The following is a 26990-nucleotide window of genomic DNA, read 5'->3' as shown; positions in this document are numbered from 1 at the left end:
ACTGCATGGATGCAAACTCTCCCGTCTAAACATCTGGCAACACGACGGAATCACCGTCATAAATAGGATTTGAAACTCATCATAAAACAGCGGCTTCCAGAGAGATCCGGAAACATCCAACTAAACTGCCAGAACCACCTGTGGCAAGTCAACCTTTCCTTGCCCCCTTCCATCATTTGTCTTTATTGACGGCCACTCGCCATTAACCAGCCCGCCAGCTGAGAGGGACTATAAGGCGGCGTGGAACACAAGTCCATCTGGGACAGCCTGCATTTAAACCTCACACAGGTTAACTGCTTCAGCTGGTCCTTCATCTGTTAGCGGCCCATCTGCAGGATGGATGCGAGGGTAATGAGCAGGGAAGGGGTGTGGGCCTTCCTTTATTGCATTTCTGCTGGAAGTAGGTGGACATTAAGCTGCAAGTGTGACTGGGATCAATTAAAGAGGCATGCTGGTTAATGTTTTTGGATGAATTTCCACCTCGCTGGATAAGAAATTCAAATTGCTTCTTTCTATGCTGAAACAGTTTAATTTCATTATAAAGAAATGATAAATTCTCATTATCAAGCAGAAAACATTACTGGTTGCCGTTCATGGAGTAACGGTTGTCAGGCCTGTGCTGATGTAGAAAGATTGGGCACGTACCAATGCAGGTTCTTCCATCTGGAGCCAGCTGTAACCCTGGTGACGGACACTGGCATCGGATCTCCCCTTTCAACACCTGGCACCCATATTGGCAGTTGGCCAAGCCACATGTGCGAGCGTCTGATGGATGTAAGGAAAGCACAACACACAATAACAGACGAGAATAAGATGACACTGCTTTGGCTCTCACTTTCTTTATCCTCCAGCCAACTCTGATATTAGCCAAGCTGGCCCTGAGGTGCGGACAACAGAACAGTGCACCGAGCCATTATTAGATTCCTGTGCTGTGCAGTTGCTGTGCGCTCGTACGCCCGCCCTCCCTCATCCACTTTTACCCTATCCAAAAAAGCACAGGCTCATAATCCATCTCCACCCTATTGGAGGCGCCAGTGCGCAGCACCTCTGTTGTTGAGCCATGCCGAACAAGATCAAGACCCTACAAAGTAATCGCATCATGGAAAAGATTTTGTTAAGCCTCTCTCAATGCCCACAGACCCTAAAAAGGAAATTAAAAGCGCCGCCGCCGCTGTTACTCTGGCTTGTCGTGGATATCTTGGTGTACCGTTTTTGTAACTGATTAAATACTACAGCGATCTGTCGCAGGGGATAAAAGAGCGTGAGGGTTCTGAGCACTTCATGCTATCATCAGACAGCCACACCTAAAACTGTCTGAGTTTGCCTCAAGTGATAAGCAATTCTGTTTTTTATTTTTATTAATTTTTTTTAAAGGGAGGAAGAGCAATTATATTGTGATAAAAAAAAAAAATTGTCATTAAAATGAGGTAGCGGGAGTCACACCGTACTTGAGTGGGAAGGCAAGCCAAAAATACTTATCTAAGGGGAAGCAGAATTTACAGAGACAAGTTCAGGTGATCGACGCTCCCTCTATGGAATACCTTAAGGCAGCTAATAATTGCTAATTTCCATTTAAGCACTCTTAAGGTTCTTCACAGGGGTTCCTCTGACTGTGGCACAGCTGTAATAAAACACATCAACATGGGGCTTTAATGAAAACGGTCTATCAAAGGACTGCGAGGCTGCTGTCAGAGGCAGTGGAAGCATGCATTTCATAATACAAAGTACATGCCATCATCATCATCATCATCATCATCATCATCCCAGGCTGCTCAGTAGAGCACAAAGGCTCCAAAAGAAAAAAGGGAGCGATTTGGGATAAACAGTCTGGAATGTAAATGTTTATATTTACATACGATTAAAAACCACTGTTAGCAATACCAGGGGATTGAAAGAGAGGGAGAGACTCACTTCCACAGGTCCCGTCGGGCATCAGCATGTAGCCGTTGAGGCAGTAGCACTTGTAACTCCCATATGTGTTCATGCACCTGTGTTTACAAGGCCTCGGCTTCAGCCCGCACTCATTCAGGTCTGCAGACGGAGAGAAGGCAGCATGAGTGGACCGGAGGGCAGAGAGAGAGAGGCAAAGAGGTCAAACCTGTGTGTGTGTGTGTGTGTGTGTTGGAAGCGATGGGGGTTTCTTCGAGGAAGTTGTGGGTTGCCATGTCCTGACAAGCCCGCAACTTCCCTCTTTGATGGTTCCACAGGAAGATTGTGTCAACAGCTAACCCATCCATTACCTGCATGTGATAAAAGATGCTAATTGATCGTCTGACTCACCACCGCTTCATGTGGTTTGCTGTTTCTCCAACCAAGAGTCTTACATTATAGTACGAGTCATTTTTTGATTCATACGTATACCGGATATATAATGGCAGCGACTTTGACACATCATAGCAGGAAAGATATAAGTGGAACTAATAACATTAAGTATGTCTTCATTTCTCTGACTGTGGCCCGGTCCCCGGGATTACTTATTGACAGGAGCAGAGAGTCAATGCTAATTAGTTTTACCTTTACGTACAATAAGTTGAAGTGGCTTTTGTCAAAAATGCATATAGATGCTCAAAACCAACATGTTTAGTTGTCATAAACTGCATTGAACATTGATACTAGAGAAAATTTCAGAAAATTCCAAATTCTTGGTGATCCATGTACCGCAGCATGGCCTGCTCGAATTCATTTTTATCCTGCACTCCCGCCATCTTCCCAGCATTTCTCTGCGTTGCGATGGGTTTGGTTTGAAGCGCTCGCCGCTCAATCGTCTCTGCATTAAATGTTGTATACCTCAGGTGGTGTCAGGCAGCTATGAGCTCAGAGGTGGCCCGTTCCAGCTTGCTCCAGATTCACGTCAGAGCACCTGACCGGAGTTATAATGGCAGGCAGCAAAGCAGATCAGAAATGGTCAAACCTGACCTGTTTCCTGGCTAAAACATGGAGCTGCAGCTGGTCTTCTCCTCCTGTAGGCCCACATCATGCGCTTTGCTCTGCTTTGAATAGAATATCAATTACGCCGCAGCTCTTAAGTACTCTCTTTAGCGTAAATAAGAATCCTCGAAGCTTATCTGTTCGATTTGGGCACATTCAATAAATGTATTTCAGTGTTTGTATAATTAGTAACCGGTTTATTCATTTTGCTTGTCTCTGAGCTCATACTTTGGGAAACACAAACACAAAAAAAGATTGAACATTAGCTGTTAAGCTGCTATGACACAGAGGAAGAGTCTTCATTTCATTTTGCTTCAATCCTCTTTCCTCCGGGTGTAATATTCCAGATGAGGTTTTACCATGTAGAGAAAAGGTCTGGCATCGGTGCTCTTGCGGAGCATCACTGAATTGAAGTGGGACTGGATGGCATCAATGTTTATGCTGAAGAGGTTATGTTTGGATCTCGGTCCACACGGGAGAATGACTCAATAAATACACAGAGGGATGTTGGTTGATGGTTGTGTTCGTTACCACTTGGAATTCCTTCAGAGCAGAGTGATTTGCCGATATCAATTTCAGGAGAAATCCATATGACCACAGGGATTTGACAGGGCAATATCAGTCGGGCTCTTCTTCGGAGTACCGGGCTCAAAAGTTGGAAATCCCACTTGAAGCAACACGCGAGTTCATCCCACTGGAAAGGTGACACAGGCTCCAAGAAGTAGAAATAACATGCGATCCCGGCTCTCTGTTACTGGGATACAGCAGCAGCATCACAAATAGATTCAATCTCGCCATGCAGCACGTGACGGGTCATTTTCATCTTGGCTGGCAAATTGTAAATAGTGCCAAGTTTAGCTCTGTGGACTTATGCGGAGTGCATTGTTTAAGAGCCACAGTATACGCCGCAGAAAGATGAAAGGGTGTCTCTCCACAGGGAAGAAGCTCCCCACCAGCCTCTCAGTCCAGTTCCACGACTGCAACTTCATCAGCATTAATTTGCCCCAGTTTCTTGAGCGCGCTGTAATCATTACATGACAGCCAATTTAAAGACGTATCCTAGTGTTGCTTCACTGAACAGTCGGGATGACAAGAAGACATTTATAAAAAAAAAAATATCCCAATAATTTTACTCTACTGTCAAATAAATTAAACTCCATTTGAATAAAGATCTTGTTTCATTTGATTTGAATTTATGAGCAGTCAGCATGAATGTATGATTTTTTTTCTCTATAACTTTTGGCAAGTTGCAAATGCAAAAATCTGGGCGTGAGGGTTCAATTTTCCTTCTCAATTTGCAGCTGTCAAGGCAAAATAAATACTGAAATTGCGCTCCACAAATTGTCTCGTCGGCCATCCCAAATTGGGCTGGGACTGCGTCTGCACCGCTGCTGGTGGTGCACCCCATGAATGTGAAAATGTCTCCCTTTCTTGGACGGATCCTCAAGCCTCTTAAATCTTTATCAGACAAAACAAACTAAAAATAATTTGTCCCGTCGAGCAGAAAGCGCAGCCTTGCTCACCTTTCACACTCAAAACACTTTCTTCTCCCAGCAACACTCACACCTGCGCACGCACACAACCACGCTCTTCACTTCTTTAATTGGGGATGTCCACCACGCTCTCCCTCTTGTTTTTCCCCCTGCAGTAAACAACTGACATCCTCATTACTGCGATTATAGAAACCCATAGCAACGCTGTCCATTGTCAGTGTGGCGAGAGAGACGGGTCTCCGCTTGCCTGTTGTGCTGAAAAAAGAAAAACATCTTAAAAATGTAAATGAGGGATTATTGAAATGTTTGCATTCTCAGAGAGCGAGTGATAGAGAGAATCAGCACATGCCCGACACAAGACGCAGTCATGCCCCCACCCTTCCCTCAAAGGAGAGACAAGACAAGGAGAGGACAAAACGGAAGAGACGGAGAGAGAGAATAAAGAGGGATGACTGACATGATCACCGATTGACAGTCTGACTCAGTCTGACCCCCCCCAGAGGCGAGATCCCCTCTGGGGGGTTCACTGTATGGTAAATGGACTGCTAAGACACATTGAGGTGATGCAAAGCTGGGTGACTTAATGGGTCAGCTCCACTGAGGTATGCCGCGTTACATTCCCGACACGCCTCCGTCACTGACAGCGAGATTAGCTGGGGCTTTTTCTTGGGGATGTGCTCGTCTCTAAAGGTGATAACATTTGGTTAGAACTTAAGGCCTTCTGCTGGCAGGCGAAGTGCCGAGTCCATGACAATGATGGCTTTAAATTGAAAGGGGGCCTTTTTGTTCCGGATGCTCAAGAAACTGGGGAGGAGAATAAGGACGAGGACATTCACAGGGCAATGAGGAGAAATCATAATGGCTCTTTGGTCCGGAGGGAGTGACCTTTAGGAAAAGAGAGAAGTGAAAGGGAGAGAGGTCGATGCAGGGTGGTAGAGACTGTGACATGCTTGGCATTCATGCTGGCATTTCTGCTGAGAAGCTGCTCGTGGGTGGTGTCTCTTCTGCCAGGGGGGGGAGGACAGGAAGCTGCAGCAAAATAGTTGGGAGTGACATTCACTCCCCCTCAGTCCACGGCGTGCGACACCATGCACAGTGCTGAGTGGGACGCAGAGAGACTGCTTTATCGACGAATCTCACCCTCCATCACTTCTCCCGCTGGCTGATGTTCCACAGGAAGAAAGAAAGGAAGGCGACTGGCCCACAGTGGTGGGGTTAAATAGCCCAGCTCTTCTTCAAAAGACAATTGAATGGAAAGCATGGGAGAGTGTGTGTGTGTGTGGGGGGGGGGGGGTTGAGATAAGATTGAGCAGAAGGACAGAGAGAGAGAGAGAGACGCAGATGTTTGTGAGAATGAAAAGCACCAATAAATGGATTAGAACTCCTGTGATCTCACCACATTCCGGAAAAGTAAAGAGTTACACGTGTGGGAATCGGACATGAGCTGGAGCATCACATGAGAAGGCCTGGGGCACATGGGAGAAACCGGATATTTGTTTATTTTCATGCATCCCTTCTTCTCCTGCCCTCTTCTCTCTTCTGCATTCCTTTTTTTTTTGTCTTGAGCGAAAAATAGGAACTGAGAGAATTACAACACCTCACGGATTCAGAGGATTCCTCTCCTGGAGGTTCAAGGCGAGATTGTAGTTTTCCTTTAAACGAGGCAAATCATCCCTACTACAAACACACTTCAGTCTGGCTCCCCCAGGCTTATTGCTAAGCAACGTAAAGATGATGCAGCGACTTCTGCCACTTTTTATGCTTACAGTTGTTCACATATTCCCTGTTGAGGGATGTGGCAATGCCGACTGCATTCATTCCACCTCTAACTACGGCATGAAACGCTTACGTGCAAATGACTGGATGTTGAATCAAGCCATTTTAGCGGCCGAGAACGCTAATTCAATGAGACGGTCGTTTAGGGCAGCACTTACAATTTTGCCTTTCTTTAATTTTAATTACACATCAGCATGCACTTCAAAATCCTGGTTCTTATTTGAACATCTTTCCTGAATCTTTCCAAACAGGCGGTGATGGGAGTTGTAGGCAGGAACGTAAAGGGTCATGCAAAAATAAAAACAGGAGTATGTTGACCTTTGTAGCTTTAGTATCCTCGTGAAAAACATCCCATGCATTTTTATTGGCTCAGAAATTGAGGAAAGCACCTGCTATGATGTCATAGTGCCACAGTTCTATCTACTGTCATATATTTCTTCACCCGACATTCTCATCTTTTACGGAGTTTAGTCTTTTTGCCATTAGCAGCTGCACTCCAGCAAAGCTTATGAGCAGCTCCTGCTTCTAGAGGGCGGTTCATGTCCTATTGCTGATCTTGTTACAAAAGAGAACACTGAGTTTAAAAAGCCCCATTTTGGAGTAATTAGTTGGCAGTTGAAGAAAAATACACAATGTGATGACGTACATGCAATACTTTAAGTACTTGCAGCTGTTTGACAGCGGTGGGGATGAACGGTAATGGAGAAGGGTTGAATTTCTTCCCCAACAAGCAAAAGGTTTCTCTTAAACAAGATTAAAATTCAGGAGAAGATTGTGGCGTTTAAGAAGACGGATATCTGGCTTTGTGATACGATGCTGAAAGGTCCCAGCTGTTATCAACAGACCTTGTATTCATGGTCCAATCATGCTGTGAGATGCGTACATCAGAGCTGAAGAGGTATTCGTTTTATATTTGGCAGAAAGGCAAGGTGGAGAAAAAAGACGATGGCATCTGAAAGCGGCACAGCTGCAAAGGTTCTGATGTCTGAAACATCACTCGTGCAAAATCCTTTATTAAATATCTTACCAGCAGGTCAATTTAATCCTAATTTAATCTACTTGAATGGAATTATCATTTTATTAAAACAATTGGATCAACAGGAGGAGTGTGACGCCAAACAGATTATCACCGTATTGGGTTTATTTGCAGAGTGAGCGCACACTCATTTGTCATCGCCACGCTGTATGACGGATGAAATTCTCCCCCGTCGAGAAGGTGAAGCACTTTCTGAAAATAAGAGGACTTTTCAGTGTACTGCTTATTATTCTTGAGGGCTGTAATCATCTTGTAATCAGACTAATTTAAATGATATTTTAATGATATCCATTTCAGATATTGCACACAAAAAAAAACCAGGCATGCATTCCTTATTAATCTCTTAAACCAGTTTCACACGGGAAAACGTGGATTCAGCACAGTTCACCTTTAGCCGTGATTCTGCTGAACTCGAACGCACACGTTTCCTCTGTGGTTTGTTGTCACGCGTTGCAAATGTATCCCTGAAGCTAATCGACACGTCTCCGCTTTGGTATAGGGTTCTCTTCCCATTATCGGATACTGTTGTGTAGCTAATCGTCATAGCGACTGGGACACCACGCAAAATGGCCACACACCCAACTCTTATGATCCCCTCATCAGCTGTGAGAGACGGGAGTGTTTCCATATCCTATAGTCATAGTGGCTTTGGGTTTGTGCTGTGCAGGATATGGATGATGCAATGACGCAGTTAAGATTTGACCAATCAGCAGTCCGCTGATTGAACAGGTAGAACCGGGTACCAGGTACTTTTCACCGAATTGAAAACCAAATATGTGAAGGGAGTTTCAGCTTGAAGGCATTAACTCGTACCTGGAATTGCAATTTTCGTAAATCTTATTCTCTCAGCAGCATTTTAGTGCAGCTCATCCGATTTCACACAGAGAGGCTCAAATTCTAAGTGTTTTAACTTCTCTTCAAATGAATGGAATGAAGTGATATTTCTTTGCCGCGTGGCGTGGGAAGCAGCTCTGGGCGAGGCGTTTCATTCAAGCCGAGAGATAAACGCGACGCTTCCTTCAGGCAGGATATCAGAATCAAAATACCAGCCGCCTGCCAAATCAATGTTTAGCAGGGTCTGCATTCAAATGAGAAAAAGTAATCTATGTCTTTTGAATAATTACATTGATTTCTATAGCTTGTGCCAGCTCAAAGCAGAATCCAAGGTTATGTCCACCTAAAATGGGCCGAAAGGGCGAACCTGTCAGTCAAAGCTGAGCAAAATGGTAAGTGCTGTGAGCACATCTACAGCTTATTGGACAATTGAAAGTACAGTTTCGTCTTGAAAGGTCTTGGAATCACATTTATCAGATAAGTCGCTCTGAATGCTTGGCAGCATAGTCTATTGCAGTTGGCTGTGGGACGCTGATCCTCTTTCTTCTCCCCTTTTGTTGGAGATTAAGACAAAGTGCACCCGTCCGGCCGACCGGGCAGACAGGAGCCACCTCGAGCCTCAAAATGCAGGATGAGTCATTTGGAACATTCCGAGAAGGATTTCAACACCCCCACCCACCCCTTTACTTCCCGACTCCAACACCCCAACCCTTGTTTTTAATTACAGACTATCCTATTCCTGTCTCAGGGCGTGAATTCCACAAGTACTTTCAAGTCGTTGGAAGCGCATCAACCTTTACGTCTGAACCCTTTTCATCAAAAATGAGTTTGGCAGTCGGGATAGAAAAATGTACTTTCAGCTGAGACGGGGACACACACACACACACACACACATTTAAATAGCATCGGTTGCCCTCCACTGAGCCAAGTTATCTCAGGTTGGTAATTGAGATGTTATCGCCACAGGAGTGCATCCACTCCCAGGATCATTCAGCACGGCCTAACCTCTTACGTCCTTTTTGAGCTGAATCGACTCTCTCTCACTCTCTCTCTCTCTTTCCACCTCCTCCCCCCTCATAATTCCCGACCACTAACAAACCAGCTCCTCGAGTGAGGGGCAACGTGTCAGCAGGTGTGTGTGTGTGTCGCTTCAGCTTGAGAGTCACGGGTGATCAGACGGACCACACATACATTCTGACTCGCCCTCTGAGACAAAGAAAGAAAGTCGGCCGTGAATGTAAAGTACCAGCTTTGTTTTCGGATGGGCTGAGTTCCAGGTGAGAGCTCACCTTGATTGCAGGTCTTGCCGGTGAAGCCGGGTTGGCATTTGCATTGATTGGGTCCCACGCAGTCTCCATGCTTGCAGCCAGGTTGGCACAGGGCTATTCAGGGAGGATTCAGATTGGAAGAGGAAGATCAGTGCAGCAAAGCAAAGCATTTATCCCCATTGCTCATTGACCCGTCTGTAACTTATCTGTTTGCACCACATTACAGCGATATAGACAGCATTATGACTCATCCGCACAGGAAATGTGTTTGTTCCCTTCGCCTCGTGTGACCGTGCCATTATCATTGATGGATGATAATGGGGGGGGGGTAGACATTTTGAGGAAGCCACTATTGTTTAATTTTCCTCGCGTTGAATAAAGTTGGATGTTGGAAAAGTTTTATTGCATTTGCCAATATTCGTTTGACCTTCGAACACCAGGAGAAGGTTTGAGTTTCCTAGTTTTAAAGACACGTGGATATTTACACCGGCATCCGACCAATGAGGAGTAACAAGGCCAAGAAGAAATATTCCCCTTAGACTGAAGCTGAAACAATCAGCACGCCAAAACAGTAGATCCTAATTAGTGCCTCGATGGAGCTGCTCTGCAGGTCCTGCAGGGGCGGAGATATTTTGGGTGTGTATGGAGACATGGTAATGGCTGCAGCTGCACCGCTCCACTGACTCTCTGTTTCAGCAAGCTGGAGGCTTACCTTGCTTACCTGGCGATGCTTAGTGCACACACATTTGATGAGCTGGACCTCGGCCAAATGTGACTCATTTTCATTAAAAAGCTTCATTAATTTTGTCATAATGCGGTGCAATCAGAGGACTTAATTATGGCTGTGGTAGAAGAGGAAGTGTGTCTGTGTGTGTGTGTGTTCATGCATCCTGTTACTGGAAAGGTATGATAGTCCGGTTTATTTTGGGGATGCAGCTTTGGAGTTGACAACGCTGCCTGGATATTTAATCTACAAACCCTATTGCCGCATTCACTCCTCAAGGGACGTTTGACTTTGGGTTTATCAGCATAACAATAAGACAAATAATTCCCAAAAAATGATTCAAACTGTCCCTGAGAGCTCAGCACACTCCACTTGAAGCAAACATACCCAAAAACTAGATGGATTAAAAATGACTGAGAAGCGTTTAGGAGAGATGCTGCAAATAGAGGAAACAAATCCAAATGTGACGAAGGGGACGCTAAAATCCTGTCGGGTTGCCATGGGTTTATTTTAACCTGTGATGTTTTTGAGGACAGCTGTTACTGGGGTTTAAAATGAGATTAAATGTTCATTGTTTCGAGTGGGATGCAAACCTGTACCATCCACGTTGCGACTGACCAATTAATAAGTTCCCCAGCTACTGTTCTAATCGGTATTTTAAGGATTTCCATATTTGATCGTGTTTTGAGCTCTGCTTTGCCTACACTTTTTCTTGAGTTGCATGCATGCTGAGGGAATGGTTAGTGGAAGTGTGGAAGTTCGGGTCCAGCAGTTTGCTATATACGCGACATCTGAGGCCTATTTGTTAGTCAAAACAGCAGTTTTTCCCATTAATCACATCTAATTCTCCCTTTGGATACGTAAACGTTTTACATCTGAGAAAGGGCTGCATCTGAAGGAATTAGTGCTCGAACACAGTTTCTGGAAGGGAAGCCAGTCTTCAGTGTTAAATTAAAATATTGATGGACTCAGCCAGAAAACGTCACGCTGCAGATAAATGTGTGGAGAATCGACAGTTCTTGGCTCTTTGAACAATTCCACCATTCCAATCGTGACCAAATTTGCTCCGTAACATATTTAGATGAGTTTGAACTGAAATAATGTGAGATTTATTTCACACAAACGCCTATAAACTCCTGAGTGCAATGTGATTTTTTTAAGCGTAATGAACAGTGTGCACACAGTCGTATATCTGATGGAGCTTGTACAGCATTAGATGTGTTTTAACTACACAGGTGGAGATATTCACTTATACATTACTTTATGTATATAATTAATATATAATAGTTCCCTAACTTCTCTTATTTTCACTTTGTTTCACAAATGCGATAAATCAAGTGAGCGCAGACTGAGTGACATTTGATCAACCTAAAGAAGTAAGAGGCGTTGAAATTTCCTTTCAAACGCACCGAGCCGCAGGACTAAGTATAAAAGGCAACTCTAAGTGCTCAGGTTTCAATCTATAACATTGTCCATGCTAAATTCAAAGGCATGGAATTAATTCTGGAAGTGGAGGCGATAACATCGACACAGTCATTCAAGTTTATGAGGCCATGTAATCAAATGAAAGAAAGCATTGTGGCTGCCCTTGGACCGGCCCGTGACATGAGCCTGTGGAGTTCTTTTCTGTTACTTTCCGACATGGAGGCAGATCTGACTTGTAGGTTCAGAGGGTGGCTTTGCCACTGAGGGTATTTTTTACCCAGTGGGACATGTCCAGTGTTCATTAACCGCAGCAGACACGGAGTCTAAAAGTGGCCGCGCCATCTGGAAGGCCAAACATACCGAGTGTGACCCGCGTTCCACGGACACCATCAAAGCATGCAGAGCGATGACACGCTTTCACTTTGTTAAAGTCAGCATGCCGCCGGTCAGATAGGAATCCGTTTGATTTAGTGACTGGATGCATGATTGTAAAAAATAAAGGCAAATACACATTTTCATTGATATAGATTAACGTGCACGTCTTATTTATATTTGCCGCAGAAATCATTACTTAATCAAATCCAAATGGGGAACTCATTATCATTTCCTTAATGACAAATTGCATCATCTCGAAAATTGACTAAGCAATTACCTTGAAATAACCTTGGGTGGATTCATCATCAGTTAATTTGCAGATTGACTTTTCCTAATCAATAAAGCTCATTGCTTGGCCTGTAAAGTGCCAAACAAGCAGCGAAAAACCAAGGCGATGTCTTAGAAATTAGACCGGCAGTCCCTCGAACCAAAAAAAAATCATCTTACACCAATAAAGCACAGAAGAAGATTCTAAATGTTTGGACAATTGGAGCCAGATCATTTAGTGTTAAATGTGTTTTCCCTCATTGTCAATTACACATGATGAAAATGTCAAACTGGTCATGAGCATTGTATTGACTTAAGTCATGAAGTATGATGACATCAGTATTCTCCACCTGACTACTGGATCCAGAGTTAATACTCAGCTCTCAGTCTGACCAGATATATGTCACTGATGGATCAATTAAGACTTCATAGATTTCAGCTCCAAGGTTTACATTAATATTCTGCAGGGAGGACTAGTGGCGGCGTGGAATCTCAATGAGACACCGGAGAACTTCAGCATAATTCAAGTTCGACATCGCTTCAGGTTGAAATCCGGTCTGCAGAGTTTAGATTTGAGGCCAGGGGGACAAAAATTGCCACCGCCAAGTGACGTGTGAGGTGTTAGTGGTGTTGAGAGAGAGAGAGGGGCCAGGATTCTGAGATGGTGCCCCCCCCCCCACCCCCCCAACAATACATGTCTATCAAGATTAATTCAAGAAACATATGGCGCTAACCTTGGGGCTGGCATCTTATCCCGGCTACTCTGTGAGTTAAGGCGAAGAGAGCTGCAAAACAAATAGCCAAACAAACACAGGATGCAGGCATTGCTAAGTCTTTGAGAGAAAGAAAAAATGGACATGATGTTAGAGGACACAGCCAACGTTCCTGGAAAGGAACACAACAAAACACATGCACACACATTCTGGAGTCCCACATCTTCCCAGCTGCTTCATAACGGGCAGGTTTTGAAATCCTTTACAATTGAGTTTTAATAATTCAAGAGGTAACAGGCTCCAGGGGATGCTCTCTTATTCTGGGGAAAGCGAACCTACGCATTCTTGTGTAAATGGAAGAGAACAAAGCCATTTCCTTATATATTGTAAAATTATAGCTTCCTTAAATTTTTTGTTTTTACTAATTTGCTCAACCAAAATTATCCAATGAGATCATCCTTCTGGTTCCTTTAATGTAAAATCAAACACTTGCAGCTACCCAGCTGTGAACTCATTATTTTTAATGAGATCTCTGCATTGTGTCGCGTCTTCCTGGGAATGTTCCTTTTTATCTTGAGCACCCAGTTGTAAAGGCAAGGTTTTTCATTGTTTTGTTTTCACATTATTACCTCAAACAGATGAAAAGGCACATTTTGGGAAGAACCTTTACGACCCAGTGATCATTAAAGGGAAGTGTAGCCAATAAGGAATCCACGAAGACAATCACGATAACGCGATTTACTTGAACGGAGATATCGCTTTTCTGCTTTCATTGCGTACTTGTTAGCTCAAATGACAAAATCAGAACTCCTGCTTTAATCCTGTCCACGCCATTGGCTGAAACAAAGGCTGCACTCAATCCCATTAAATCCCGGTCTCAGTGGATTTGTAAAATCCTACTGGACCTCTGAAGAAAATGACACTGTGCGATCTACTTAAAACGGAGATGATATTAAATCGTGTTCCTCCACAGTGAAGTGAAAATAAACGTGTCTTTCTCCCGGAGTTTCACAGACAAGTTAATAGAAAATAAGTCCAAACCATTTGAGACACGAAATAACCCGTTTTTTTGGAAACAAATTACAGCCTATCTTTCAGCTATGAATACTGAGCGTCAAAATAACACTGCGGTTTCACTTTGAAGAAATAAGGCTTGCTTGTTAATGTGCTATTACCGCCACCAGGACGGTTATGACTACAGTCAGCTTTGGTTGTTTATTCTGTTTGGCTATTTGTCAGCATGATTATGGCCTGATTTTCATGAAGGTGATGGATGAAGAATGGCCCACAAAGCACCCATTATATTTTGGAGCGGATCCAAATTACTGGGTATATACAGGAGTTGTTTTTTCACAATGGCAGTGCAAAATTCAGTTTGTTGGTTCAGCTCAAGTGAGCGAGCAGGATGGCATATCAAGAGAGGAAGCGGCATCAAGGACAACAAAGCAGTAAGTGGGAGAAACGGAATGTTTTCTGATTGTTTGACTCTGTTGCAAAGGACAGATAAATATACCGATGCCTCCGCGCACATCACTGGCGGGATTTTGCCAAATCCGACCCAAACAGAGCATCCAACGACAGAAAAATGCCAGGTGGAGGTTGGTTTAACCAAACTGGCTCTGTTCACTAGGAGGGATCCTAAACTTGGTGCATTTAGCAGCAGTTAGCAAGAGCTTTAGCAGCAAATACAGCAATCTGCTCGTTGCAGACCTGCACAAATCACTGAGAACACAGGGTCAAAAGAAAATCTTCCTGTTTCAGGCGCATTGTTGAAAAGGTTTGTGCAGTAGATCATCTGTGAGGCCTGGACACCCAGAATGCGCTCCTGAGCCCCCCCACTGACATGAATGTCCTTAAACCTTATGTGACAATACTCCATATGTTATTTTAGAAAACGTTTCATAGCAAAATACAAATATTGACCCGGATTTTGTATATTCTTAAATAGGGCACTGCGTATGATTTAAAGGCGTTGAAAATAGTATTATTTCAATTTGATATTTAATGATAAATCAGCGGATTAAAATGATTTCTCTTACATTTTATTTTTATTTTCTTAGGGTTAGGGTTAGGGTTGTGATCTGCACATCTCCCCACCCTTTAGGTCCTCACTGTCACAGCTGCTACATATCTTAAATAAATGATGCAGATTTGTCCAATATCAAATTAAATCCAGAATAACGCTGGGACATAATCACGATGTCTTCAGTCAGTGCTTTAAGTCTCCATAGGAACATCTGCATGTGGAATTTCCAACACTTTCCAGAACATCTAACATGATTTAAATTAAAATCTCAATGTCTTTTTTCACAGCCTGCCGGATCTTGCATCACCTGACTGACTGTATGCCCCATTTGCATGCTAATGCCAGCTAACGCGATCAGCCTGTTGATCAGAAGGGCTTGCCCATCTTCATGCACAGTGGATTAGATGAAAAACATTTTCTCTGTGATTATTGCAATGCATATTATCCTGAAAATCCAATCAGTGATGAAGCCGTTGAACAAATGCTCCTTTTAGCAGCCAAATGATCACCATGGCAGCTGGCTCGAACGAGCAGCTTCAAGTGAGGCTCTGGTTGCTGGATGGCCTCACAGAACATCAGAAGTGGAGATTTCGTTTCCTATAAATCTAAAGCTTTCTCGCGCTCTTTCTCCATCTGCCCAATTTCCTTTCTTTTCTCCCGCTGCTGGCACCTCTCTGCCAATCCGGCTGCAATCACCTGTAACGCCTTACCGGGAGGCTGTCTCCCCTATAACATAGATTTATTTTGTTTGTGTTTCTCCAACTCTTAGTCCTTTCTGTCTGCGCTCATCTGCTCTTTCACTTTTGGGAGCTTTAAGACAAAGTCTAGGATGATCTATTAAGGTTCTCATTATTTGAGGAAAAGCTGCGCCATTCCAGTCTAATAATTTCTATAGCCCAAAACACCTTTTTATAATTGTCTGTGATGAAGACGTCCTTTCAAGCATGCAAACAAAGGTGCATAAACAGTTTTAATCAACATCTCAAAGGCCAATTGTTGCATGAGAAAGGTTTGACCGTTGCGACGGCGGATGAGCCCGGCATTCTGTGGCTTCTGCCGCAGCTCGGAACAAGTGGGACTCCAGAACAACAAAGAAAACATGTTGGCACACTGCTGTTTGGCTGCTCAAGTGATTGGTGTGACACGACTGCACTTGATTAGTTGTCACCGTATGATCCATATAGTCACCTTTCATTCCTCGAGGTAAACCAGCGGCAGCTTTGTCTGGTTGAGCTGCGACGGAGCTGCAGCATGTGCTGGGAAACTCGGCATTAATGTTTGGGTTTTAAGTGGGTGATCTAAGCGTCTGTGATAATAACGTTCGTCTTTCTTTTCCTCATCCAAAACCCACATCTATTCCACTTTGAATGCTCTGAACACGAGAAGCCGCAAAGGCAGCGATCCCAGCAGAGATGCACTGGGAGGCACTGGGCACGGAGACAGCTGACTCCTGCCAGGATTGCTGCAGGGTCTGGCTCTATATTTAAATATATACTATCAAATTATATACTTGAGCTGCGTGAGGGAAACAGCCTAAACTAAATCATTCCTTTTCTGATTGTGTATTTCAAGTGTCAAGGCCTCGGGGGGGGGGGAGGCTGACTATTGACAACATGAAATCAATACTCCTTAAGATAAAAGTTTAGGTCTGGTCCATAAACGTCTGGCACAAAGTCGTTTTTTTCTGATTCCAATTGTTTTGCATGAATCAAATTATCATATTTTCCATTTAATAAGTAGATAAATAACAGACTTGTCTCACAAAGACCTCTGATTCATTTAGTTGAGCAAAGGGAATACCAAACACTGGGGTCATGACCTTGAAAAACTTAAACTCTTCCACTTTTATATGAAATTGGACTGAAGAAAAACTGCTAGACTAAACCGACTATTTAGCTGCAGCAGCGCAGACGTTTGGTCCAAACAAGCAGTGTCTGACATATTTTCCCATTAAAAAAAAACACATAGAAAATGCATGATGAGCTTCAACGCAGAAGAGCATGAATCCAAATACGATCACTTCAGAACTGAGAAACACAAAATGAGTGGATTATTAAACATTATGTTAACAGGCTATAAAACTGACATGAAGAGTTATGAACCTTTTTAAAGGGCGTTTTTTCCCACAGCAAGAAATTAACATCCCATCATCCACAAAACCAATAAAACCTGAAGTGCCAAAAGAATTCCAGTAACCTAAATTCGTATTAATTAACTCATTGAGTGCCAGCCATTTTCAGATCAGCTATATGCTGAGTGCCCCAGTTTTCTGCCATTTGTTCCGATTTCTCAAGCCCCACAGAATACTCTTTATTATGATTATGCAAACACTGAACATAACAAATGAAAGTTGTTGGCCGTTGAAGAGAGGCGGATTTCAATGTCAGGGTTGGCAGTGAATGTTTTGGTTTCAAAAAAATGTCTGTCGAATGGCACTCAAAGAGTTAAGGCTCCGGCGTCGGACTGAATTTGTCCTCTGTGCTCATCCCAAAAAAACAGTGAAACACGTTTTCGAGTGATCCTGCTGAGGAACAAACACCCGACCGACAGATCGATTGACTTATACAGATGGCGTACCCCCCCCCAACGTGGATTTAGCTATCAAATATCAAGTGAGCCGGATATTAATTTTAGGAATGCATGACCACAGCATGCACAGGACAGTGGAAGCAAAACCAGAACCGCCATCATTTTTATGGGAAGTACATTCAGGGCTGGATGACATTAATACCGCTCTTATCTTTATGCTAAATATGAAGCCGCTGCTCGCGGACAATTCACATAAAGACTGGAAACACAGGGAAACACCTTCCAGGTGCCTCTAGAACGCACTAATCCATATCTCTTTAGTTAAAATTGATGCCGCCTTTATCTTTAACCTGCTGGCAACCGCAGCATCGAGCTCTTCAAAGCAAAGGTTGGTTTTTTGCGAATGCCTTTGCTGTTCAACTTGAAACATGCTAAGTTCCTGCTGTGGAAAAACTCTGTTAATGTGTTAACCCCTTCTTTATTAAAGCGCCACAGTAAAGCAGCAGCTGACCCCAGCCCAGGCGCCGAGCCAAGCGGGGGGGGGGGGGGGGGGGGGGGAAATCGGACATTTGTGAGGCAACTGGCCAGAGTTGAAAGCTGTGTTAGTGTCTGCACATCCCAGGGTAGAATTACAGGAGGATACTATTTTCACAATGTAAATATCTCCGACATGTTTCTCCATTGATCTTTTATGTAGTTTGTGTGACAGCGTCCTCTGAATCCTCAACGTGGTGTTGCCGAGCGAAGAGAGGAGGTCGCGGTTCTTACACCTGACGACATTTCCACTGTGTTCACACCATTTTGTTAAAAATTGTAATCTATAATCATTTCCCATTAATCTGTAAATGTCTCAACCTGGAAAGAAGCTCCTGCAAGTGTGAATATAAATGTCACCCTCTTCACCGAGTCATCGAGGCCATCAAGCTCGACTCACACACCGTCCCAGGGCTGATGCCCCGTTAGCCGCATGCGTGTTGGATGTGAAAACGTGTAAGTAGGTGTGTGTGTTTCCCCCACCTCACGCTACAGAGGAAGCTTTACAGCATATCATATAATACAGCCTCTTTTACCCCAGCGTGAAACCTATAGCAGCCTTATTAGCCCTCTTTGCCCCAGCAACAGCAGCAGGCGCGGGTGACACTCACGTTGGCAGTGACCCCAGGAGCGGCGCGTCCAGCCCCAGCAGCAGTCCACTCTGGCGCCGTACCGACACAGGCCCCTGGACGAGGCCATCTGCCGCGGCCACCTGTGAGGGGATGACATAATTAGTTCACAGCCAAATCATAATCTCCGTGAAAAAGCAGGGGTCTCATAAATGCAGTTTGGAGTGAAGCTTCGAAGCGTTCCCATGATTCATCTCATCTTCCTGCTGTTAAAGGCTATCTCGGCTGAGTTTGTCTGAATTGAGAGTCTAAGGATGGAAGATGTCATATGTTGGACAGATTGTACAACCCTTTGAGGCATATTCATGAATTGTCATTTTGGGCTATATGTGGCTGTAAATCAAGCCGACTTGCCTAATCTGAGCTGACATTTTTAAGCGCGTAGGACCTCCTCAGCTGCACTGGAGGGCCCAAATTCTGACACATGTACTGTATGTGAATACGCAAGAGGGACATTTTGGCAATTTGCCTTTTTTTTCTCCTGAGAGCCAGCAGCATTATGATTTATGAAATGCCAGAAACCTGCAAAAAGTGAAAAAAGCCTGTTACAGTTTCCCAGAATTTAAGGCGACACCTTATAATCCGCTCTTTTCCCATTCCGGAGAAGAGCGGTACAGAGTTTACTGTCATGCAAGACAAGAAGCTGCAATATTCATGTCTGAGAAACAGCAGGCAGGAACTGTTTTTTGTTTTGTTTTGCATGAAAACACAATTTCAAACATAGCGTAGTTGCTGTATACATTTTCATGGAAGCAAATTTATCCATCTCTCTGTAGAAATAGAAGTAATTATTAATATAAAATATGAAAACATTTTCTCAGGATGCTGAACTATACGCTCTTCCTTCCTTCCCAGCAGCAGATTATCACTGTGTCGCTGGAAATGAAACTGATAGCACATCACATCACGTTGGTTTGTGCGATATCAAACCAGAGACCTGTGCCAGACCCGATTAGAATTTAGCCTTCAGTGTGCATCACTGCACCACATCTTAGAGGATCATATTAGTGTTCATAGTGGCTTATGAAACAGATTCTTTTCTACATGCCGTCCTGCCTGCTGCCCTTGAACATGCCTCCTATGTCCTTTCACTGCGTTAGCATGGCAGTGTGTGTCCCTGTAACTTATGTTTAAAGAGCATGTCATGGATTTACCTGACCATGAAGATGATATCTTCATGGTCAGGTGACATTTTAATATCTAGACAAATAATGATTGTTTTCCATTAATATACAGATTAATCTATAATCTTAATCATGCACGGTGCATGTGGATTACCTTTTTATCTGTTGCAAAGGTTCGGCACAGATTTATGGAAAGTGTATGGGTAAGGAATACATTACTTTAGGCATGCTGATGAAAATCCACATGGCTTACCTAAAATGTAACAATCAATAAATGAATCAGCGTTTGCCGAAATGAGCTTCAGTGCAATTAGTAAAACATGTGTTCCTTAAGCGCTTAGACTATTTGATGCACAGAGGAATTTTGCAGAGATTGAGGTATAAATTCAATGAATAAAAACCGAGCGACCTGAAGTAAACGTGCATGTTTTATCTCATCCAAGAGGCTCCTTCAGAACTGACGAGGTGAAACGTCTTCGATCTAACCTGAACAAGTCCAGTTGACGCTTATTTTTTTGCTCATCGCGATTTACCATGACCTGGATGACTGAGAACTGAAAGACATGCAGGTTTTATGTTGCACAGCGAAAAGGAAATACTGTAATATAAACAAAGAGGGAATTCTACCATCCTCCCTTCCGTTGCTTTCTTTTAAGCCTACGGCAGTGAGGTTCATGATCAGTATTCAAAACACAACCGTTGCTACTTTCCCTACCTGTTGGTGTCTGTACACCATGAGGAGCAAATGCTCACGCTTGCCCCAGCTGCCAATCACCTCATTTAAAAAGAAAAAAAAAAAAAGGATGATAAGTGTACGTGACAGATCCAGTAAAATGTTGGTATGCCGCCTGTCAGAGAAGCCGTTAGGTAAGGAGAGGAGAGGAGAGGAGAGGAGATGCACAGTTGGGTTTCAGAAGCCGCTACCTCTGCATAAAACACATTTCCCTCCATACTGTAAACCTGTTTGTTACATCAGAAAAATTTCTTTGCTGTGTCAAATATTTAAATCTGGGAACTGAACGCTGATTTCATCCTGATGTTCTTGCGCACACCTGGATTTATTTCTAAGAGAGTGTAACCCTCATATTAGAGCATGCATGCATGCTGTGCAGCTTTCTGCTGCAGCGCATGCACCTGCACCACCTGTACAGCATGAACTTACAAGATGGCGCAAATTCCTCAATGAAACCAATTAAAAAGCTGCAGAGGTCAGATATGTCGTCACATTCATCAAACAGATTCTGCGGGTAAAAGAGATGTTTTTGCTGTCTACCGCTGCACCGTTACGTTCTTTACAGTTTACACGACCACCTCAGCGAGGAACGGGCCTTGAACAAAACACCAGAAACTCGGCGTGAACTCCAGAAAGCATCAGCCCATCAGGAGGAATTACGCTGCGTTTCTGTCTGCTTTTCTTTTCCAGCCGCTTTGGAAGCCTTCGTTTTGCCATAAATAGAAAATCACAAGTAACAGCCGATGAATTCCAGATGTTGCTCAAACGCCAGCCAATGCAGGGGATGTCGCTTGAAAGCTCGGTACTAAAAATCCCTTTATTTGGTATTCCCTTCAGAAAGCATTGATTATTATCGCCGGTGCTTGAGGAGGAATGAAACAGTCTGTACACTAACTCCTCGGCAAAGGTGTCCAACATTTGCTGCTACTGGGATGTGAATATGCACTGGTTTTCGCGCCTATCAGGCAACTCATGGAATGAACAAAATCTGCCATTTGTAAAATTAAAAAAAAGGAAAAGGCAAACTGATTAATAATGAAAACAACCAGTGGCTGCAAATCCATTACTTTGTCGAAGGATGTCAGTCAATTTAATACAATATTGTTTAAAAAATGGATTGATCAGAGGGATGAGGAAATAAACAAGTGTACAGTCAGTAAATGAAGCGGATGGCAGCAGGAAATGACGCGTGGTCTTTCTTAAATGTAGCTGTTTGATCTGGTTTTGCAGATGAGAATACAGGAATCTAATAAAATGCCATTCCTGGATGAATGGGGCTACACACACATAGGGAATATACTGTACCATCTCATTTCATATTCTCACTGCTTCAGTTCAACTGTTGACTGTTTCATCTCTTCAATACTGCAACTGCACATTTTTGTACTAAAGGGAAGAAAATCCTGTGAATTTATCTTGAAATTCACACGAATCTCAGTGAATCTCAAACAACAATGGGAATTAAGGTCATCCCGTATGAAACCCCCCGCCTCTTGTTCTCAGTGATATTCTGCTCAACAGAGAGCTGGAATATGAAATGCTTGCCTGAATAATACCTGTATTTATTACCCAGAGGCTTTGAGTGAGGATCCTAAATTGTACTAAGCCTTGAAGGAACTCAAGCAGATAATTATGAGCCTTCAGGCGTGCGAGTGTGACACCTCGTCTCGGGCACAGACTATCAAACGAGGTTCTTTGAGCTGTTGATATCCACAATGGAGACACGGCGCTGGTTTGACTTTCAGCAGGATTGCACAATATTTACCAGTCGGATATCCACATTTGGAGGAAGGATTGTAGACAGGCGAGGGAAAAACCATTAAAGTTTGCTTCAGGTCTGTTTTTTTTTTTAGTTATTTTTTTGAGCCTTTCCTCTAATAACTACAGAACTGATTTTCCCAAAACCTTAAAGAGAGGTGGAGCAGGGGGGGAAGGCGAGCCCAACAGAGGTGCCTTATTGTTTGACCTTGTCGGCAGTGTGCACTCCACTAGTTCCACCGGTTCACTAATGGGCACAGAGCCGGCCTGTTTCCCCCTGTCTGATGGAGAAGAGCAGTCGGTCCATCACTCACTCACCAACAATACACCATGAAGCATCTTAAAGGTGTAGTTCTCATACCGAGTGATGCTAGCTTTTCTGTTTTCTATCCATTAATCCTAAAGTGCACTGATCTCTATGCCCGGTGTCATTTGTCTACTGGATGCTTTCCCCCAAACATGCTGCAGTGTTTTGTAGTACAGTATATTTATGCAAACGACTTGCTTCAACCTGCCAAGTTCAGCTGAGGGTGCGAACACGTGAACTTGAAAGGTCTCTGGTGTCTCAAGGAATCACCTTGGCTGCACGCCCTGGCAAGATCTGCGTGCGGCTTGCATGCCATCTCATTAGCAAGCAATGCCTTGTGGGACTGAAGACCGAACAAGTAGCCAGGAGAATAACAGCATCTTCCCGCTCAGACCCGCTAGCTGGTCCAGGATGCTGCTGCACATATACAGCATATTGACCAGAACCGGGCTGAGGCATTGAAAGCGAGAGGAAGGATTCTAAATTGCATTATTTGTGTTTTAATATGCGTCAGCGCTGAGAAGTGGCAAAAGTGTAATGTCTTAACCATTCGATTGATGCAAATAAGCAAGGAATTAAACGTAGATGTAAATTTTTAACCCTGTGTGCTGCCCAAATGTCGATGCAATATGATCCACTCACTACCATTCTGTTTGCTCGATGAAGCTCACAACAAGGTAAGTTCGTAAAAAAAGCTTTTACATATAGTGAGCTAACAATGCTTTCAAGCTCACATCTTGTGTCTTAAGGCGTGCATGCTTCTTAATAGGTTAGATAACACGGACCTCACGCTTCAGTTGCTGCACACGGCGAGGTTGTGCAGCAACTGATATCATGAGAAAATATATTACGCTTTTGCCATACTGCTTGTTGAATTAGTCGTAAAATGTGATTTACACAAAGCTTTAACAATGAACCTCAACCTCCGTGAGCCCAAAAATGTAGTTCTGACGTTACAAGTCCAACACAAGCCGACGCCAGCGAGCAGCTTCGGATCATTACTGATGAGGTCAGGCATGTGCAACTTGGCCGCATTGAACCTCATCTGTTGGTGAGAAAAAAAAACCTGGACTCTTTGTGTTGCCTTTTATTTTGGGGAACTGTCTTCCGTGCTCCACGGCTAGAAAGCTGTGCTGGAGTTGGAATTAAAGGCGTCAACATCAACTGCACGCTGCCTTTAGCCACAGATCTGCAGGTATAAACACGTTATCAGTGGCTACTATATGGGGAGGACAAAATGATCTTGATGCCCATGAAGGACCTTTCAATATGAGATGGAAAAAGCCTGTCAGGAATACTCTCTAAAAGGCAATAAGTGAGGGGCTAGACAATAAATGGCTTATTTTAACTGTGCTTGCTCTCAGGGGATATTATCTCAATGAATTAATATCGAAGTGGAGACTCGGGCCTGGGCAAGTTTATACCCATAGAAATTGACAAATTATGGCCATGTTGACAAGGCACTCCATCAACGGGGGTGGTAATAATGTGCAATATGCTCCTGCTAGGCTGAGGTCAATTGTAATTACACAGAGCCAATGCATGAAATAAAGGTTAAAGCCTGACACATCTCTTCAGATCTCAATCAGCCGCACAAACAACCAACAGGTTGGATTAAAATGAAAACCTTATACCTTCAAAACCTCAAAAGCAAAGCCAGTCTGAAGCCGCTTTCTTCCAATGTGTGCGCACCATTTCAATGAGATTAGCCCTTATCTTCAAAACGTTTTTCGTTCATTCGAAAGAGTGAAACCAGAAAGAGAATCTGGCTTTGGGGCTCAGCCTGTGTGACGAAGATACAAGGCGAGAAACACAATAGTTGGCTGCATCCTCTGTCAGAAATTTGGCGTTGGAACTGTGTTTGTGTAACTCTCTCATCGTCTGGAAGGCGTTCGGCCCAATTCTGAGATCTAGGAATCTGTTATTATTTGCAACTTGTTATCCATCACGCTCTTAAACTGTGAAAGCCCTCCAAGCGGACAAATAAGTGTCTGTCCGGACTGTCAAAATGACTTAAAAAAAACTTTCAACGACTCAACTGCCTGGAACTCATATTACAAGCTGTAAAAAAAAAAAAAAAAAAAACTACAGGGGAAGAGCAGGAATCATTGATGCAGCGAGGCACGTCTCCACATCTCTTCTTTCTTTCTCTTTTTTAAAAGAAAGCTTCAGATTCTTGTTTAAACATGAATCGCCGGGCCATGCGCTGTCACATTACTTCATAATCATAATGATCTGCGTCGGACAGGATCTTGAGAGATTTGCGCACGTGTAAACAGCATGCGTGTTCCGAGGCGCAAAACAAGTGGCTCGGATGCGCTTGGGTATATAATTATTACCTTTTCCTCCTAAATAAAAAAAAAAAAATATGATGACGGAATGGAAATGATGAGGAGGCATGAGATGCAAAGACCGTGAAAGACCGTGAATCGGCAGACAGCCCACGGCACGTTTGAGCGCACAGGAATCAAAATCAACACGTTTTCATTCATATCCCCAAAATTCTGTTTGGATATTTTTAAATTAGTCTTCATTTTGCGGCGGCGTCTCTAAATAAAGGCTTCGATTTCACACAAACAGCCTGGAAATTGACTGAACTATGATTGTTTCTTTTTATTATTATTATTGTTATTATTATTAACAATCTGCGTGATTTTCCAAAAACTGACGAGTTTAAGGTGACCGGATGAACAATGCGCGCTCACCTGCCGTCAAAGTCCGCACTTGCTCCAAAGCAGCAGCTGTAAAACAAAATCAACTTTATCCATAAATCCATCGTTTCGGGATTTACGCTTCTTCTTATTCGCCGTAATCCAAAAAAAAATAAAAAGCCACGGAACCCACGGAGCAAGCGAGGAGACGAGGACAACAACAACAACAGCAGCTTCTCCGGAGTTGATGCGCGCCGAGTGTGCGCGGGTAGGACGCGTCTGCGGGTGTCTTTCAGGCTGTTCGTGCGTGATATTCAAGAGGTGCGGGAATGAAACCAGCTGCCTGCTGCGTGTTTGTGGGAGTCTGTGGAGCGCGGCGCGCTGCGCGCTCTGCCAGGAAGAGAGCGCACAGCTCCCCCTGCCTATCTGCTCCTCAAGTTCAGTCGATGGGCTCTCCAGCCGACGAGCGCGCACTGCAGTGAGTCAGATTGAATCCCCCGATAATAAAACTACGCGTGGGAGTTCCAGCGTTCCAGCGTCCCAAAGTCGCCTGTACCGTCACCGCCAAGAGAGGAAGTGGCTCCAGATGCGTAAAGCCTCGCAGACGCCTTCGTTTATTTATTGCGCGGCCTGCTGAGGCACGCAGGTGCGTCGCCCACCCAGGGAGACGCAGCAGGAACAGAAGATGCGGGTTTGAATTATACTGTGTGGAACTTGGAGAGGACAGAAAAGACGCGCCGCGTGAAATAAGTCATAAACGGAGCTTCTTATTCAAAGTGCGCTTCATGCCGGGGAGGAAGAAGAACCCAGCGCGACACGTTTTCCACTTCGTAATGTTGCGGCCCGCAGCTAGAATATAGTCATTAAAATAATTATCTATAAAGAACTTTATGGACAAGGCGTCTCGTTTAAAGCGCAGCGGGAGATGAATAAAGACGGTGATAAATCTGATCACTGTTTGTTTCTCCTTGTTGAGTCCTGTCTACAACTTGATGAATCTGCGTTTTGGTGATGAAGTCTGACGTCTGGAATGAAGACGGAAATGTCGATCGAGCGTGTAATTATACTATTACGGTTTATCCTCAGATCAGAATGAACATTCTCACAACCATTCCACCTCCACAACATTTGGTCGCTTGCGCGCATCATAGCAGCAATTTTCTCCTTCCTCTGAACAAATCGCAAATGCTTTTGGACATCTATCCGTTGCTTATGTCACGTCAGTCAACATGAACTGTACTTTTATGGATCCTGAATAGTCTTCATTTCATTGCTGGAGTCATTAAATACCAAACATTTTAACTATGTATATTTATCAATTTCTATCAAGCTAAGTTTATACCTTTCTTTATGCACAAATGGCCCTGCAAGCAGCCATGGATGCAGCAAGTGGTGACATCACATGCAGAGTCATGCAGGGGGTGGATTCGCCACTCCAGGAGATTTTTTCCTCGCTGCATTGCAAGGGATGATTTCTGTTGTGATGTAGATGAAAACATGTGTCCAGGCAGATGGGAACATCTGGATGTGCCAGAATGATTTACCTTTGTACAGGTACAACATGTACTATTACACATTTGTGTACAGAAAAGGGTGTTTATGTTTGTTGTAAATAAGTGACTGTTGTGTATTTTTCTTTTGTACAATGCTGTAGAATTGCAAAGAGCATATACAGTAAAAATGGGACATGTACTACAGCAATGTGTAACTTTACTGCAGTTTTCAAATGGCTGTACATGTAGTGCTGTCTTGAGCATTTTCAGGTCGTGGCAGCGAGTTCTGACTTTTTTTTTTTGCATTGGAAAACAGAGAGAATAAAGTGTCATAATTAAAACATGACAAAGCCGTTTGACTATCTTG

The 26990-nt window shown here is 43.7% G+C and overlaps 1 protein-coding gene across 1 annotated transcript in view; it reads right to left on the bottom strand.

Moving 5' to 3' along the window:
• npnta (nephronectin a) overlaps window positions 1–25255 on the bottom strand; it is a 41738-nt gene extending 16483 nt beyond the window's left edge. The window contains exons 1-7 of the mRNA XM_068751129.1: window positions 25185–25255; window positions 18540–18640; window positions 12861–12911; window positions 9357–9449; window positions 5562–5654; window positions 1912–2031; window positions 646–765 (exon numbers count right to left, since the gene is read on the bottom strand). Of these exons, the coding sequence (XP_068607230.1) occupies window positions 646–765; window positions 1912–2031; window positions 5562–5654; window positions 9357–9449; window positions 12861–12911; window positions 18540–18640; window positions 25185–25255 (649 nt within the window). The remainder of the gene's footprint in view (window positions 1–645; window positions 766–1911; window positions 2032–5561; window positions 5655–9356; window positions 9450–12860; window positions 12912–18539; window positions 18641–25184) is intronic.
• Window positions 25256–26990: the final 1735 nt, after the last annotated feature.

The sequence above is a fragment of the Brachionichthys hirsutus genome, chromosome 17, assembly GCF_040956055.1.
Source record: "Brachionichthys hirsutus isolate HB-005 chromosome 17, CSIRO-AGI_Bhir_v1, whole genome shotgun sequence".
NCBI lineage: Eukaryota > Metazoa > Chordata > Actinopteri > Lophiiformes > Brachionichthyidae > Brachionichthys > Brachionichthys hirsutus.
The sequence above is the reverse complement of the archived record's forward strand: the minus strand, read 5'-3'. Positions and strand labels throughout refer to the sequence as shown.